Here is a 13,158-nt window from a genome sequence, read left to right on the forward strand (position 1 = left end):
ATCTTAGTATTTGTACACCACAGTTGGAATTGGGTCATAGCTCTATCTATTTTTGGCTCGATGTCTTCGCGGCTTCGGCCGCCGACCAGCAGAAGGAGGTAATCTGCGTAGTCTATCACCTCTAACACTTCTTCACTCTGGTGCAAACTATCTAAAAGTGGTTCCATATGGATGTCCCAGAACAGGGGACCTAAGACGGAACCCTGGGGACATCCCTTAGTTATAGTTTATCCAACCCTGCCGCTAGGGGATAATAGCCAGACCTCCCACCCTTCACAATAGCTCAGGCAACCATATAGCGACCCTAGACATTCTTTCTCCCGCAAGTAGGAGAAGGGCGAAGGCCACCACAGGTTGTCAAAGGCGCCACTGATGTCAACCATGATGCCAACAACGTACTTGTACGGCGTAGAGCTGCAAACCTCGGCCGCCAGAGCGATCGCATCGGTTGCCGATCGCCCTGGCCTGAAGCCAAACTGCCTGCCGCTCTTCCCTCACAGCACTCGATGTGCAGTCAGTCTGTCAGCTAGCAATTTCTCGAATAATTTCCCAAAAATGTCTAGTAGACAGATCGGTCTATAGGACTTGACATCCGCTGGGTCCTTGTTGGGTCCATTTTCGATGATCACTACATTTGCCTCCCGCGCCCGGGTTCCCGGGTTCGATTCCCGACGGGGTCAAGGATTTTCTCTGCCTCGTGATGACTGAGTGTTGTGTGCTGTCCTTAGGTTAGTTAGGTTTAAGTAGTTCTAAGTTCTAGGGGACTGACGACCATACATGTTAAGTCCCATAGTGCTCAGAGCCATTTGAACTACATTTCCCACTTCCCAAATTTTTGGTATTTTTTTCTGTCTTAGGCACTCGGTTGTTGTGTTTACCTTACCTAGTCCGCCCATCTTTAAGCAGTAGCTTGCTGCTCTGTATTTATTCCGAAAAGGTTAGTAGCGACGTGTGAGCGACCCGTGCCGTTAAAGTGGAAGTATTGCGAAGATCGCGACGAGCAGCGCTTCGGCAAAATTTGGTGCGGCGCGCGAGACAGGCGGCGAGCTAGGCAGCCGGCGCCTTCTCGGAAGACTCTGTCGGCGCCTACGCACTCGTTTTCATTCACAAGTAACACGGCGCGACAGAGAGAGGGAGCAGAGGAGAGCAGCCTCCTTGGCGATGCCCCCGCTCCCGGAGTGCGGGCCACATATCGCCTCCCCCTCCCCGGGGCCGCACGGCATCGGCGATAGCCAATCGCAGAGCAGCGGCGCGCTTACTCCTCGTGGACGAGTCTATTCTTATGAATGAGCAGGCCGAGGGTGGGCCCGCGCGGCGCTCGCGGCCCTGCGGCGACCGCAGCGCCGCGGCCGGCCGCTCTGCCGCGCTGCGCCGAGCCGAGCCGCGCGACTATCGATTGGCGCGGCCGGCGAGCTGGACGGCCTCCCCCGCGCGCGCGCCGCTTGGACTCGCCCGGCGGCCACTCCAGTTCAGCTGACTGCCGTACTCGTGTACGGCGGCCGTAGTAAGGCGGGCGCGCGCCAGCGCCAGTCAGCGCCGAGCCGGCTCCGCGGGAGGAGGTGCGCACGCGTCCGCTCCGTGCAGAGCAAGGCCGGCCGGCCCAGCCCAGCCCAGCAGCGCTCCCGGGATGCCGCAGAGGCGACGGCGCCTGCCCGCGAGGACCGTGTGACGCCGGACCCCCTCCGTGTGCTGCCGCGGCCCACCGCCGACAGAGCCGCCGCCACCACAACAACAACATTCCCTTCCTTTGTTGTCGCGTTCCCCAGACAGCGGCGGCGGGACGCGCAGTGCTTCGACACCACCACCCCACCCCTCTCTACGTGTGTACGCGGACACTGTCTTTTCCTCGGTATCTCAACAAAACCCGACATCGGCCACCACCCCTAACAGTTCTCTCGTCTCTGTCACCCGCCCCGGTACCGGAAAAAAAGGCGTAAAATTTTTTTTTACGTCCCGGGCGTCAGTGAAATATGCTCAAGTTTCTGACCCACAAACTGAGGACACATTCTCTGAATGAAGATCAGCCGCACCAGGACAAGGTAGGCACATTAAGTAACCCGACAACTGCCACGGCTTTTTTTCCGTTTTTTTTCGAGCTGGTCACCTTCCTTGAAGGTCATACCGGGGGCCCACCAGCTCGCCCACAAGCTAAGATGGCTGCCGCTGCGAGCTGCAAAGTAGAACAAAGAGCTCCGCTTTCGACGGTCGTTTTCGACCCTGCGCGGGCCTCCAGCGTCCGTGGCGAGCTGTGAAAAGTTTAAACTGGCCCTGCGCTACGATCTGAGAGTGAAAATTCGGTGCCGGCTGTTGTATTTGCTGTAGAAATTGTGCTCTGAAACGTGTGCCAACGCTGTAAATATGGCTGACACGATTTGTGTTTTCTGTTTTTGCCCCGTAGGCAGACGACGACCACGACTCGGGAACGGAATCTGACGACGAGAACGGAGAGGCAGACGATCCGGAAAGCAGTAAGTACGCCTGCAGTCTGGCAGACTTTGCTGCGAAATCCACTGTGCGAGCGCTGCGGCTCTGCGGCTGGCAGAGCTAGTGAACGGTATCGGAGACCTGCCACGTAAACTTCATTGATAACAAAGACGACTTTCACACTCGGCGACTTCAGTGGCTGACTCGAGCGGGACAGTTAGCTGCTCGATAGAACAAAAGTGGTGCTTTCTACTTGTGTGTTATCTGTGAGATAGTGTTCGTACACGAGCAGTGCACTTTGGGGCATCTGTCAGAGTAAAAACAATCTCTTACGACATTGCTCCGTTGCATCCTATCCATAAGTACGAGTATATCGATAACTGAGGGCATCTTTAGTTTCCATATGAAACGTGGTATCGCTTTTGTCATAAATGTCACCCTAAAAACACAAATCATAAATGTCACCCGAAATAAACAAAAAGTTGTTTTGACATAATGTTTGTGGATCTCGTCACTTGATGTTTCATGTATGAGAAAAATATATTTTTCGTGGCCAGTGGTACAAATTATTCAGTAAAATTTTAAAGAGCACCGCAGCAGTAATATATCAATACAAGAAATTCTATATTCTGTTCGCTCCCAAGCAGTGAAGCGAAACGAAACAAAAAGTGCAGATTTAAAAAAAAGCATAACAATTGAAATAAACGGGGGAACTGAAATATAATATTCTGGTTTCTGTGAATGTGTAGAATCTGCTACAACCAAACAATCCGGAATGTGTATCAATATAGAATGTCTGAGAAGATATACTTATTTGTCCGATTTTTTGTTTTTGTTTTTTTTTTTTAACAACTAGCGTGAAGTAATACCTTTACACGACATAACAGTGACAAGACACAGTAACGTATTTTTGGGGAAAATACAATATTCTGCCTACAAAGGAGAACGATTGAATTGCCTTGTTTTAGACACAAAAAATCATAGAATAAAATAAGTGTAAAGTAACATAAGTGAAACTATGAATGATTTGCACAATAAAAGCCAGCATGAATAACAGCAAGACAGATTACTGACGTTCATGATTTTGGTTATTTGTTACTTACAGCACTTCTTTTAATAAACAGTCTACATAGACTCGTCCTTCAAAATAGTTCCCGATGAATCTGTCCTTGAGACCATGAAGTTTAGGTGCTTGCTGGTAACTTTAGGCTTGAAAGAAATGCTGTGAAACTTGTCGTATGAAACTTTTACACTTTGTGGAAAATTCATCTGATGGAAATTAAAATGGTCGACGTGTTAGCAATCAATATTGACAGTGCAAGTATCCCTTTCCTGTCACAGAAACTAACCAGTATAATCTAGAACTATAATCTAAGTACGATAACGTCCTCTATAGACTGGGGTTGAAAGTTATTACAAAATTTTATTCCGATTTTTTTATCAACATCGTGAGGAAGTCATGTATTTTGTCTCAGTGCGAGAATTTTTTTATTTTCTTGTGTGGGGGGGGGGGGGGGGGGGGGACTTAAGACCATGCCAAAAGCTGATAGACCCTAATATATTCATTCGTATGAATACCTTCAGATTGATCGACCGGAAGCACGACCAAGTTGACAATACTTTCTTAGTGCATATCGTATTCTATGATCCTCTGCGCTTCTATACAATAAAATGGTGAACTAAATATTCCACTTCGGGAACAGAACGGGACGACAATTGCGCGTGACAGTTTATCTTTCCCCCAAGTGTAGACTCGAAATTCGTCCTTGAGTCGATGTAATATGTACACCACAAACTTGGGTAACAATGCCGTAGCCATCGAGTAAAGTGCTTTATGAGTAATCTCTTTTCCCAGTTAACATCATTTTTTCCATTGTCGCTGAGTACGTTAGTCATTTACTTTATCCGCAACAGTAAATGGTTCCAGTTCATATCCCTGTGCACGGGTATTCTCTTGTGTGACACGAATGTGTCCATTTTGTGATTCTTTCATTTTCTACTTGAAGGTACTAAATGAAGCGAGCAAACGGGCTTGAAAATGAAAAAGGACGGAAGCTTTGGCAATCTCTGAGCACGTATTCATTAAGTTTTCTCTGGATATTTCTGTATGGCAACATTTCACTACTGATAATTACGTGAACTGCAACAAAAATTATCAGCCGAGTTAATAAAATATTACATGAGTCGAAGAATTCCTGTAAGCTCGTACAGTAATAAGTGATACTGATCTGAACCGAAGCTAATAACTTTAAGGCGTCTAGTCGTTACTACCCATTTAATTGCCGAGTACAGTGTCAATCTGAAATACAAAATAATTTTTTATAAAGTTATATATTTCTGCTTCTTGTCTCACAAATGGTATCATTGCCAGTGTTGACGTAGTCATCATCAGTTGATGTGATTACGTTAAACAGACACTCGTTAACTGAAAGCCCGGAAAGGTACTCACAATGCAGACTGAAGGTAAGTTGAGAAAACTGACATACAGTAAGCTACAGTCGTTGACTGCGGTGGTTGGCGGTGATTTGGTGTACATTACGCCCATGCTAGCTGATTATCCAGTATGGTCCGTCTGCAAACTTATCCCATTTTTGCTTTAGATAGAAAAATGAATTACGGACTTATTAGTCTGCACAGTGTAAAAACAAACTTCATTTTTAGTCCACTCTCCCAAAGTGTAACGTGTTCAGTTGATGAGTTTACTATTAAAGTACTTAAATCATCTGATGATTACGATGTAATAAGTTGAAACCGTAAATGATACCATTTGAGTGGCTTAAGACTGAAATGTATAAGCCTAACGAGAAAGCTACAGTATAGTCTCTGAGTCTCAAAGGCAGCATAGCTTGTCTGTGTAAGAAAAGATTGTTTCTCGAAGGCTGTTGATAAGGAGAACCAAATGTAAAAATTCACTTGCGTCATATTCACGATCCGCCAGTGTCAAATATGGAATGCAGGCATTGAAACTACTAGATACTTAGTTACCTGAGGGTAGGAGGGAGGTAAGAAAGAAATTCACTGTTCGCCCAAAGGTGATGTTTATAAGAACGATGAGCTTTGTGTTCTTTTTGTAACCTGTGCGAGTGAAAGCAAAACAGTAACAAAGAAATGTAGTGGTCCACAGAGTGGAAAATGGAAAAGGAAGTAGCAAAAGTAAAATGCGTAGGGTTTAACGACGTGTTCATTGAAAGTGGAGCATTCAGTCTGGGATAGGAGGATGATGGAGGCGTAAATCCAAAGGAACCATACCATCACTCCCCTTAAGTGATTTAAATACACTATGGAAAACCTAAGTTGCTACACTGTGATTTAAACTCGGAGACTTCCGAATGTGAGCCAACAGGGTGCAGAAAATCTCATTAAGAAAGGCAGAATTTGTTCATGTATAAATGAACCAGACCACACAGCGGTGGAATAAAATTTAACCTATTGGGTTCTGGCCTGTGAGTATCGGTACTGACTTGTAATTGTTGTTGTTGTTGCTGTCGCCTTCGTTCCAGTGACAGGTTTGATGCTGTTCTCCACACTAGACTGTCCTGTGCAAGTCTGTTCATCTGTGTAACTAAAGCTGCATCTTGTATTCAAGCTTTGGTATCTGTCTATGATTTTTACCTTCACACGCCATTCCATCACCATATTAAAGAATCGTTGGTGCCTCAGGATTGCCCTGTTGTAGACAAGCTGTATCATAAACCCTAATTCTCAGCAGCTTGATGCAGTGCCTCTTCATGAGTTCTGTCAAATCTTCAATACTCTTCGAGTAATGTCACATTTCTTTTTTTGTTTTCCCTTACTACGTAAATAGTCTAGACTGTTGTAGCGCTCTCGCCCCCCCCCCCCCCCTCCCCTATCCCACCCCTGCCACCGGAATCATAGTTGAAGTGACACACATTTATATCGTAGCCTGAGATCTAAGTTGGCTTAGGAGGTGACGGTAGTGAGTCACTGAAGCCAACGAATGTCACGCGAAATAAAATTTGTGGGTACGTATTGATCTGTAGCGTAGCCTGGTGTCAACATTCGCAATATGTAACGCACTTCTTGTCATGAATTCAGAAAACCTAGGTTAGATAATATAGAACTCTCCATAGCGTATTTTGTTGCATGTTATGTACATATATCGCACCCAGAATATGAAAACTTCTGGAGGAGAGGGAGGGTGAAGCAGGACCATTGTTTAACTCTTAGCGTCTAAGTTATTTCTTGTTAGCACAGACAAGAACTGACAGAGAATATTGCGTCATTATGTATGCACGATTAGAGTCTCTGGGTAGACGAGGAACGAAATTTTCGGTTCAACTGAATTTCAAACAAAGGATGTCACTTGTGATTTTCCAGAATTGTGTTTGTGATGTAACGTGTCAGTAAGAATGACTGATATACAGGGGGTTTCAGAAATAATGGTCCGTATTCATGGATATGACACAAATGGTCATTCGAAACAAAAAAGTCAAGTAAATATAGGCTGCAAAACGCACACCTTACGAGCTATTAGCAGTTCTTGGTGTTCGATACTGTGAAACAAATCTCTTCTACTGCAAGTTCTTTGCTTTCCGTATTTTGGGAAGTAGTACTGTGGACCAACACAAGGAAAAAATGTTGAATAAACATGTGCTCTAAAATGCATACCTTAAAAGTTATCAGCGCTTGTTCATTAGAAGAGTTGTGTTTCGAAGTAGCAAAGATGAACAAGTTCTCATAGCTCTGGTGGTAAGCATTTTAAAGCACGTGTGTGCTGGATATTTTTTTCTTGTTTTGGTCCGTACTACCACTTCCGAAAATTTGGAAAGCAAAGAGCTTGCAGTTGAAGAGATTTGTTTCACAGTATCGAAGATCAAGAATTGCTCATAACTCCTAATGCATACCTTTCTTTGTTTGGAATGATCATTCCTGTCATAGCCCAGAATATAGACCATCACTTCTGAAACACCCTCTAAAGAGTCCCACAGCTCGTTTGAGTAACAAAATTGATTAGTATGCTGCAGTCATACCCCAATCCTCCTGGACCGAAATCTTGTTTGTGATGATAGGGTGATCTGCAGTTAGAAGTAAGGATTTGAACTGAAGCAAAGATTCGCCTATGTTTATCCACTCCATTATCGATGTATGTTATCATGACGATATGTGAATCCTTTGTGATTGGTTCAGGTATCACCGCACTAGTTTAGGGCAGAATGCAGTGTTGCCAAGATTCGCTCTGTATGCAACAACTTTCCTTTAAAAGTAAGTAAAGTTTCAAGGTAAACTGAGATTTTTTTTTTACGTAATACAGTGAGCTGCACTGGTTGCGGTAGTGTGCTATATATGTCCATGCAGGCTGATTATCCGGTGGCCGAACGGTTTTAGGCGCTTCAGTCCGGAACCGCGCGACTGCTACGGTCGCAGCTTCGAATCCTGCCTCGGTCATGGATGTGTGTGATGTCCTTAGGTTAGTTAGGTTCAAGTAGTTCTAAGTTCTAGGGGACTCATGACCTCAGATGCTAAGTCCCGTAGTACTCATAACCATTTGAACCACTTTTGATTATCCGGATAGCTAGTTGCGTACTTATTCCAGTCTTAGATACAGGGTTACTATAAATGATTCATTCGTTTTCCAAGCTCTGTGTTTTCCGAAGTATTACCTGCAAAAATATGACTCATGCATGAATAGAACCGTAAACTTACAAGTTTGAGTTTTACGCTCTACAAATGTTCTATGAGAATATAAACAGTCCATTCAGTTTCGTCTTAGATGCTGCAGGGAAAATATTAACTTTTCGGCGAAACTCGTTCATGCACCAGAATCTGAGGATTTGAAGTGCCCTAGACGATCACACTGTGGCGACTAACATTTCAAGATAGAGGAAGGATGCTTTGTCGCTGAATATCAGCTTGCAGGCGAAATGTTCATCCTAAAGTGTTTCTAGCCTTTTGATGCAAAATTGAAGGCGCCGGCCATAAGTTTTCGGTTTTAAGTGTTGCTCAAATTGCTGACGGAACGGTCTGAAATGTAACCGCCTTCGCAACATCTTCCACAACAGCTTGGTGCGGTATTTGAAGTTCGTGGCTTGCGCGGACCGTTGATTTTTTTGGACTGCGTACGAAACTTTCGCTCACCTTCACCACGTTTGTATCTGGCACACTTAGACGCCCAGTAGACAGCCAGTGTCCTTAAATCGTCGATGCCAACGCACAGTGTCTGTTTACATGACGGTTCTCTTCGATAATTCCATTTGAATGCACGCTGCATTATCGTAACAGATAAGAAGAACTGTTTTCTTGCTTTGTCGCCATTGCAGTCGTAACGCCAACTGGTGGGCACAATGCAAACTCGATGAGTTTACGCTTCTGTTCGTGCATCAGTCATATTTGAGCATGTAATACTTCGGAAAATATAGAACTCTGGAAACAAATGAATCATTTATAGTAGCCTTGTAGAAGAAGTCTAGAGTGTAAAAGCAAGAAGTAGTCTCGAGTATAAAAGCAAACTTTCTTCTTAGCATCCCTCCCCCCAAGGCGCAGAAATAAATAAATTCTTGGGTGAAACTACTCATCATCAACAAACATGAAGTTATCCCTGTGAGAAACGTGGTGAACTCAAAATCCCTTCCATAGAACGTAACTACTGTCCATCTGATGTACTGATCGTGATCGCGAACGTGTCTCTGTGAAAAAAGCACACTCTTGAAAGAAAGATCCGTCGGAATCAGTTTTTCCGCGGGATAAAGGCTCTCTCCCTCCTGTAAAGATCTCATCAGCGGATCTTATTGATATCTGTTACCCTGTATTTTAATCCGACTTCTGGATATATTTCCTCCCTTTTTTCTTTGTACACGTTGAAGAATAGAATAGAAAGGCTGCATGTCTTTTTTACGCCCAATTCGATCGGAACACTTTCCTCTTGATCTTCTGACCTTAATTTTTCGTTTAGGTACCTGTCCATATAGTATATTATCTGTTTTTCACTACAGCACAAACCGACAACAACCAATATCGACTAGGGAAAATCATGTCGAAGTCCAATACAACACTTAAAACGTTAAAATTTACGGCATATGACATCGGCCTATACATTTTGTGAAGAGGAAATATATGGTGAAGAGACTATGGTTTTTGTATGTTTCATGGTCCACAGAACGTGAGATAAAGCTCGAATTCCTTAATTGGCTCTCATTTCGATGTAACGATATTTGTTGTATGTATCAGCAAAGTGAAGAAAAGATGTAAAAAGGAAAAAAAATGTCAGTAGCCTTGGGAGTGTGTCTTTTTCTAGCCAGTCCTGCGTTACAGGTCCGTCCATCTTCAGCATACTGCAGAAATCACTTTAACATCATGGCGGCGCTACGTTTCCCTTCGTAACTTTGCTTCATCAGCGTAGTAGCTTGGTGAAAGAGTTCACCGTGTTCATCGGCCACATTACCATAAGTTGGGGGGAAGTAATCCAGGTGAAGTTGTAAAAAAGCGCGTTTTCAGCGGCTTTTGCATTACAGCTCATCGCAGAATGCATCGTCTCATACGCAAGGTGTTTGAAAATTTCCCAGAAAATCGTTCGAAACATTCGTAAAGTATTTGCCATGCTGCTTTCTCCTTGGTCTTCAGCATTAGCTCAGTGTCTATAAAATGTTCTCTGTTCTGTGGATCGATGACCACATCTGCGTACTCTTTTTTTCTAAGTTTTTGACGTACATAAGTAAACAGAGAGCTATCTGTCAAACCTGACGGTGTTTGACCTCCAATTGAAGATTTAATAGAGAACACAGGAGCCTTCTGTGGTGATTCAAGAAGGGGGGTACTTTCTCTTATGAGGTACTTGGAGGGATGCGTGGTATACAACTCTTTGTCTCTTTCTTCATGGAGGTTCCTTTGTTTATGAGGGTAAGAGGAGGGGGTGGGGGTGGAACAACCATACAGAAATAACTGTCAACAGTGTGGCTGGGGAGTGGACTCCCTGCAGATCATCGTCAGTCTCAATGACATGCGACGTCATGTTTCATTCACCTCTCTGAGGTTGCACGAACACGTAGTACAGCAGACTTGTGGCAGCCACTTATTGTCCTTGTCACTTATCATGCAGATAACGTACGAGACATGAGCCTCCTTTTTTTTTTTAATCAAAGGCGTAACTGAACAATTCCTCGAAGTAAATATGACTTTATCGCAAATATTGCAGAAGATGTTTGTATTATTAACACATTTACGAAATATTGTTGTGCATATTTGGTAACAGTATATTTGCCAGGTGGAAATTTAAATACAATTCTCACGAAATTCTCGCAAGAGTCAAAACATGGACACTTCAGTGTAACAGCTGCAAATAACTGAAGACTTCGATGTGACCACAGCTCTATGGTCACGTAATGAACACATTCAGATTAGGAATAGGAAAAAACGGTTCTAGCCGCTTCAGTCCGGAACTGCGCGACTGCTACGGTCACAGGTTCCAATCCTGCCTCGGGCATGGATGTGTTAGGTTTAAGTACTTCTAAGTTCTACGGGACTGATGACCTCAGATGTTAAGTCCCATAGTGCTCAGAGCCATTTGAACACAATGTGTTCTAGCAGCCCATCGCATGTTACTCAAGTTGTGCCATTAATTTATTTTCTCCTCGCTTCGATTTAGTACCTCCTGATTAGGTCCGCAATCTACCAATCTTCAGCATTTTCCTGTATCACCACATTTCAAAGACTTCTGTTGCTGTCTGAACTGTTTATCGCACACTTTTCATTTCCATACAAGGTTACACTCCAGATAAATATCTTCAGAAAAGACAACCTAACGTTTAAATTTATATTACGTATGAACAAATTCCTCTTCCTAGAAATCCTTTTCTTTCTGTAGCCAGTCTGCGTTTCATAACCTCTCTGTGTCGGCTATCATTAGTTATTTAGATGTCCGAATAGCAAAACTCATCTAATGCTATTAGTACCTCGTTTCCCTATCTAATGCCCTCAGCATAGCTTGATTTAATTCGACAACATTCCGCTACCCTTTTTGTACTTTTGTTGATATACGCCTCATAACCTCTTCTCAAGACACTATCGATCCCGTTCAACTGTCCTTCCAGTCCTTTGCTGTACCTGACAGAATTACAGAGCTTCGGCAAACCTCAAAACTTCTATTTCTTCTCTCTGAAGTTTTATTCACTTGCCAGTTGCCTCCTTTGTTTCATTTACTGCTTGCTGAATTTAAGATGGAAGACGCAATTCCGCTGCGTGGCAGGGCGCATTGGGATCGAGGGAAACGAAATGCGTGATGCAGCAGCGAAAGCAATCTTGATAGGAGAATATTAGGATTCACCATAATTTTCCCACACGAGCTTCAGTGTCGTGGGAAAGACGGCGGCATAAATTGACAAGCAGGAAACTAAGGTCAGTGAAACCGACAATCCGACCGTGGGGCATTTCCTTGTATTTCAGAGGAGGTTAAAATGGTTCAAATGGCTTTGAGCATTATGCGACTTAACTTCTGAGGTCATCAGTCGCCTAGAACTTAGAACTAATTAAACCTAACTAACTTAAGGACATCACATACATAAATGCCCGAGGCAGGATTCGAACCTGCGACCGGAGCGGTAGCTCGGCTCCAGACTGTAGCGCCTAGAACCGCAGGGCCACTCCGGCCGGTTTCAGTGGAGGGGTCGTGTCTAGTTGTCCTCACTCGCCTAATGGCACACACGTTTCTCTCATGTCGCGATGATACAGCATAATTTCGTGTTTGTGGAGTAACACCAATAGTGCATCACGTTTTAAAGTCTTGTATTTTAAACCCGGTTTTGCCCATGTATTTATTTACGACTATGCCGAAGACCTTCTACATGTGTAATTTATTTTTGACTTCTTTGTATACAACGTTCGAAATAGTACGATTGGGGACATGAACAAAGAGCTTGTTTGCTTCACTAACATGGGAAAATGCCATGTACAGTTGGCTGTGCGAAAAGCGACTGACACTTACATCCACGCCCGCAAAATGCAGCGTCTGGATTTTCAGTGTGTTTATGGCCATGTCATAACATAGCACTCAGTCTTCAGTCCATCCGACCGCCGTGTCATCCTCAGATGAGGATGCGGCTAGGAGGGGCGTGAGGTCAGCGCACCGCTCTCCCGGTTCATAACATTGGCCCACCGGAAATTATACATGTTTAAACCAAAATGGTAAATTGTTAGGAAGAAGTTGGATTCGGGGCCACTTCTCGTTAGTATTTGTTTGTATTTGAGAGTGATCACATTCACATTCACGTCGACAACTGTATCGGGCAAGGAGGCGTATCTCACTCACTTTCCAGTCGTATAAATTAGGTGTGTCGACAAGAGGCTCTTATTATATGAAACACGTACTGTCACTAATGCGGTGTATGAAACACCAGACGTGATTTTCCCATGGGGGTTTCAGTTGACATGTCGCCTTGTCATCAAACGTTTGCGGGTCCCAGTCGAAAGCCACTTCCTTTCGGCTGCTAATACAGTAGTTGTGCAGAATCAACTGGCATTACAGCTCGCTGTTGCAAACGGACGTTACACCACGACAGGGACACAAATTTGAAAAGTGAAAAAAAAAAATCGTCAGGAGGGAGCTTTGAACAGGGCTCCCCCGTGTGGTAGCCCAACACTGTAACCACTTAACCACGACGCTTATCTGCTTCGTACTTGCTCTATGTTCCACTTCTTGCTCTTGGACCGTTCCCTGTTTCTACTTTGCTTTTTTTTTTATTTTTCTTCCACTGTCCAGTACAGCTGCTTCCGGTTTCCATGGTT

The 13,158-nt window shown here is 44.2% G+C and overlaps 1 protein-coding gene across 2 annotated transcripts in view; it reads left to right on the forward strand.

Annotated features, from left to right (window-relative positions):
• The first annotated feature begins 1,950 nt into the window (after positions 1-1,950).
• The window catches only part of LOC126278963 (homeotic protein female sterile), a 764,432-nt gene continuing 753,224 nt past the window's right edge, over positions 1,951-13,158 (forward strand). For both annotated transcript variants that reach the window (XM_049979249.1, XM_049979251.1), the window contains exons 1-2: positions 1,951-2,039; positions 2,399-2,468. In XM_049979249.1, coding sequence (XP_049835206.1) covers positions 1,971-2,039; positions 2,399-2,468 — 139 coding nt within the window. In that variant the 5' untranslated portion in view covers positions 1,951-1,970. The remainder of the gene's footprint in view (positions 2,040-2,398; positions 2,469-13,158) is intronic.

Source organism: Schistocerca gregaria, chromosome 6 (genome assembly GCF_023897955.1).
Source record: "Schistocerca gregaria isolate iqSchGreg1 chromosome 6, iqSchGreg1.2, whole genome shotgun sequence".
Lineage (NCBI taxonomy): Eukaryota > Metazoa > Arthropoda > Insecta > Orthoptera > Acrididae > Schistocerca > Schistocerca gregaria.